Source organism: Anguilla rostrata, chromosome 16, assembly GCF_018555375.3.
Source record: "Anguilla rostrata isolate EN2019 chromosome 16, ASM1855537v3, whole genome shotgun sequence".
Lineage (NCBI taxonomy): Eukaryota > Metazoa > Chordata > Actinopteri > Anguilliformes > Anguillidae > Anguilla > Anguilla rostrata.
In genome coordinates this window covers 36361645-36366953 of record NC_057948.1, presented here as the reverse complement: position 1 = coordinate 36366953, position 5309 = coordinate 36361645, and the positions used below count along the sequence as shown (strand labels likewise).

The 5309-nt window shown below is 53.1% G+C and overlaps 1 protein-coding gene across 2 annotated transcripts in view; it reads left to right on the top strand.

Moving 5' to 3' along the window:
• Positions 1-2459, top strand: part of lrrc4ca (leucine rich repeat containing 4C, genome duplicate a) — a 102008-nt gene extending 99549 nt beyond the window's left edge. For both annotated transcript variants that reach the window (XM_064313023.1, XM_064313022.1), the window contains exon 3: positions 30-2459. In XM_064313023.1, the coding sequence (XP_064169093.1) occupies positions 91-2010 (1920 nt within the window). In that variant the 5' untranslated portion in view covers positions 30-90 and the 3' untranslated portion in view covers positions 2011-2459. The remainder of the gene's footprint in view (positions 1-29) is intronic.
• Positions 2460-5309: the final 2850 nt, after the last annotated feature.

Genomic DNA, 5309 nt, shown 5'->3' with positions numbered 1-5309 from the left:
TCCTCTCTCTCTCTCTCCCTTTTCTCCAGGTCCCCCCCGATTCCACGCCTTACTGAATCGACGCCCAGGCCCCCCACCAATGAATTATGAATGTTGAACAAGATGACATCGTCCCCACTGCAGAGGATGAGAGGGCCTAAGTGGAACAGGGCCCCCTCCGACCCTTTCTTTGTGCTGCTGTTGGCCCTCCAGCTGCTGGTGGTGGCCGGCCTGGTGCGTGCCCAGACCTGCCCCTCCGTCTGCTCCTGCAGCAACCAGTTCAGCAAGGTGATCTGCACCCGCCGGGGTCTGCGGGAGGTGCCCGACGGCATCTCCACCAACACCCGCTACCTGAACCTGCAGGAGAACCTGATCCAGGTCATCAAGGTGGACAGCTTCAAGCACCTGCGGCACCTGGAGATCCTGCAGCTCAGCAAGAACCACATCCGCAACATCGAGATCGGCGCCTTCAATGGGCTGGCCAGCCTCAACACCCTGGAGCTCTTCGACAACCGGCTCACCACCATCCCCAACGGGGCCTTCGAGTACCTGTCCAAGCTGAAGGAGCTGTGGCTGCGGAACAACCCCATCGAGAGCATCCCCTCCTACGCCTTCAACCGCGTGCCGTCGCTGCGGAGGCTGGACCTGGGCGAGCTCAAGCGACTCTCCTACATTTCCGAGGGGGCCTTCGAGGGCCTGAGCAACCTGCGCTACCTGAACCTGGGCATGTGCAACCTGAAGGAGATCCCCAACCTCATCCCCCTGGTCCGGCTCGACGAGCTGGAGATGTCGGGCAACCAGCTGTCCGTCATCCGCCCGGGCTCCTTCAAAGGGCTCATCCACCTGCAGAAGCTGTGGATGATGCACGCCCAGATCCAGACCATCGAGAGGAACTCCTTCGATGACCTGCAGTCGCTGGTGGAGCTCAACCTGGCCCACAACAACCTCACCCTGCTGCCCCACGACCTCTTCACCCCCCTGCACCACCTGGAGCGGGTGCACCTGCACCACAACCCCTGGAACTGCAACTGCGACATCCTCTGGCTCAGCTGGTGGCTGAAGGAGATGGTGCCGGCCAACACCAGCTGCTGCGCCCGCTGCAGTTCCCCACCGAGCCACAAGGGGCGCTACATCGGGGAGCTGGACCAGAACTATTTCCACTGCTACGCGCCAGTGATCGTGGAGCCGCCCGCGGACCTGAACGTGACAGAGGGCATGGCGGCGGAGCTGAAGTGCCGGGCCAGCTCGCTGACCTCCGTCAGCTGGATCACGCCCAACGGCTCCATCATGACGCACGGCGCCTACAAGGTGCGCATCTCGGTGCTCAACGACGGGACGCTGAACTTCACCAACGTCACCATGCAGGACACGGGCACCTACACCTGCATGGTGAGCAACTCGGCGGGCAACACCACGGCCTCCGCCACACTCAACGTGTCCTCCACCGAGAACAGCTTCAGCTACTTCACCACCGTCACCGTGGAGACCATCGAGCCCGGCCACGACGACGGGCGGACGACGGTGCAGCAGAGCGTGGGCCCCACCCCGTCCTCTGGCTGGGACTCGCCCTCCTCGGCCACCAGCACCACCGCCCGGACCTCGCACTCCACCAAGACCACGGAGAAGACCTACACCATCCCCGTGACGGAGATCGACGGCGCCCTCAACGGGCTGGACGAGGTGATGAAGACCACCAAGATCATCATCGGCTGCTTCGTGGCCATCACCCTGATGGCCGCCGTCATGCTCATCATCTTCTACAAGATGCGCAAGCAGCACCACCAGCAGAACCACCACGCCCCGACCCGGACCATCGAGATCATCAACGTGGACGAGGAGCTGACCGGGGGGCCCGCCATGGATAGTCACCTGACCCTGCCTCCCCTGGAGCATGAGCACCTCAACCACTACAACTCCTACAAGACTGCGTACAACCACGCCTCCACCATCAACTCCATACACAGCTCCGCGCATGAACCTTTGCTAATCCGGGCCAGCTCCAAGGACAATGTACAAGAGACCCAAATATAACTCTGTTTCAACATAGACGATATAATGACAACAAGACAGACAAACAAACATAAAAAAAAATGAAATGAGACACAAACAAACACACAAAAAAACTAAAACATTATTAATAATATGATGAGGAGCGAAAATAAAAAAAATAAAAAATAACTGATGGACACGTTGGCGAAGCAGTGGGTGATAATGTTTATCATTGACATTGGGAACTAGGGTATGTCTACTGTTTCAAAAAGTGTCTTTACAAAAACAAAGGTTATTTATTTAAAAAAAAATCTATTGTGGTTAAATCAAGAGAAAAAAACATGTATTCTGCGTTTTTTTCTTTTCAACACTTAATTCATCTTTTGTTTGTGTTTTTTTGTTCTTTTTCTTATTTTATTGTGTTGGGGAAAAATGGTTTACTAAGGTGCTTTGAAAACTCTATGTAAAATCCACTGACGGTGTTTAAACTAGGAAGTGTCATTATGGGTTGACTTTATGTTCTAACTGGTCATTGAACACAAATGGCACCTTTCACTCGACAGAAATAGCCAATATGAAAGGATTTTCCACTGTGTTACTGTTGAAACCTGCAACGGCCATAACATTAATTTATGTGGATTCGGAGCGCAGTCATTAATGTTACCGTTGAACGCTGGGAAATGTCACAAATGAAGTCCGCTGATAACATAATATCTGATTAGGCCTGCCAGTCAGAAGGATTAGGCACAGGTGTACGCTCGGCTTGTAATAGAATGGGAGCACAACCTAAAGACAACGGTCCCCGCAAGAATGAGAAAGCTGACATTTAATTAAATGGCACATTAAAACCATTTCTCAGAAAAAAAAGAAAAAAAGAATGGATAAAAAGGCAGGTTTTGAATTGATGAACAGACGCGCGCCTCCCTCAGACTCTCTCTCCTCGCTGCTCACGGTCGGCTGATTTAATCAGGAGAGTCTGGCGGGGTTCTCGCGGACCTCTGGCCTCTGGCGCGCGGCAGAACGGGGAAGTGAAGAAGGCGTGAACCCTGGTGTCACACCCCCCCCCCCCCCCACCACACCCCCCCCCCCCCATTCCCCTGCATTTTAACGCGGCGTCTTCTCGCTCGCCGCCCCGCTGGCACCTCTCAGGCGAGGGCACCTGTGCTGCCGTCCCGTCTGCCGCCGCAGATGTGGGGGCCGAATCGAGCTCCCGCCGCATGCCCCGCGTCCCGCGTCCCGTGGCCCCGCCCTCACCCCTACACCCGCCTGCATAAAGACGGCTGCCCTGTGCGCACTGACCCCCCCCCCCCCGCCACCCTTTCGCGGGTACGCCTGAGACTGCCGCCACCTCTGATGTCGGGGGTATCAGCTTCATGGCGACCGTCGCTAGGGGGAACGCAGAAGGCGGGAGAGGAGCCCTGTGGCGGGCGGCACGGGGGCGGGTCACCGTCCGAGATTATTTATGAGCCACTTCGCGGATGGGGTGGGGGGGGGTGGGCACAGAGTGTGTGGGTGGGGTGGAGTATGACTGCCCCCACCCCAAGCCCAGTGCATCGGCCGCCATTTTAATCAGCACGCCTCGGTGCATCGATTGAGGATCCAGGGACCAGGGAAGGTTCTAGAAGCATGGGAGAGCCAGGGGGAGAGCGGAGAAATAATGAATTTAAAAAATGAAATACGCAGTGCAAGGGTGGGACTTCCTGCTGCAAAGCACTCGGGAGGAGACGAGCCACTTCGCTTATTATTTCACATTTTTTAATTTCCCCTGACCATAATGGCGAACATCTAGAGAGATCACACTTTTTCATTTGGCCCAATTTTACTGAGTTATCATTCTCTCTAATAAAATCAGATTAGAAGAACAGGGGACAACAGACAGCGGCCAAACCGAGCCACTCGGTGCGCTGTCTGCAGGCCCTCCACACAAAACATTAATAAAATGAAATAAATAATTAAGTTTTTTAAAAAAAGAAGAAAAAAATTAGCCTGCTCCGGTCACCATGGAAACTGGTGACCTTGAATTGCATGAGCGGAGTGAGCTTGGAGAGGCCTTCGGTTTAAGCTGTTTGCTCCTGTTCAACAGTCAGATTCATCAGCCGTCAGGTGGGCAGCCAGCTTTTTACTTTGAAAAATGTGTCCCTCAATATGATGACAGCAGAGATTATTATTATTATTATTATTATTCCAATACGTATGGGTAATTTAATACTGGAGCCACTTCAACATCATAGCAAAAAAAATTACATGACTAAAATTTGTAAATGAGGCTAAAATTTTACAATATGAAAATCTGTGTTAAAATATGATCAACTAATAAACAATTGTCATTTTCAAAAATGAGTAAATGGTTAAAAAAACAGGCAGTGAGTCCATTAATACGCAATGAGCTGATAGACAGTGCTAGAGTCAGCGTGTTCTACAGCAGATACTGCACATGTAGCATTCATAATTTACGTTTTTTAGCGACAGAAACATAATTCTAACAACCACATGGAGGCTAACGGTGATTTATCAGTGAAACGTTGCATTGTAGTGTCAGTATGGTGGTGAACAGTGATCTGGAATTGACCACACTCACAGCGACGGGAGTGATGCAGAGCAGCTCCATTAACATTCATCTGATCCAACCCGGGGGTGAGTGTGATCTCTTACACCGGGATAGGTGTCGCCTAGTGTTGGTAACCATGGTGAAATTTGAATCTGTGGTGGGGGTGGGGGTGAGGGGGGGGGCTGATATATGCTTCCTTGGGTAGGGAGGAGGAGGGGGTAAATGAGTGGGGAGGTTGTGCCGGAGTATAAGGTTAGATGTTGGATTGAACTGGTATTGCATTCAGATGGAAGGGAAGCTCTATGAATAAGATAATTAAATTTGCATACTGCTTGAATGGTTACCCTGGTTAAGCTGGCTAGTGTTTCCCTGGTTACCCTGGTTAAGCTGGCTAGTGTTTCCCTGGTTAAGCTGGCTAGTGTTTCCCTGGTTACCCTGGTTAAGCTGGCTAGTGTTTCCCTGGTTACCCTGGTTAAGCTGGCTAGTGTTTCCCTGGTTACCCTGGTTAAGCTGGCTAGTGTTTCCCTGGTTACCCTGGTTGAGTTGGTTTGGCCGGCCGGCTCCCTGAAGCGGAGCATATATACCGGTACAGCCCCCCCCCCAGTGCCCGGGGCGGTCGCGGCGTGCAGACTGTGCCGTAGGAGGAACGCCGTGGTAAACGCTCCCAGACCGCGCTCCGCGGATGCCCAGCAGGAGGCGTGTTCAGCACTGAGCACTGCCTGCTGCTCGCCATCATGGCTGATCCTCAGCCCCGCTAGCTTCACCTGCGCTAGCCTGAGAATAGCCTGTGAAC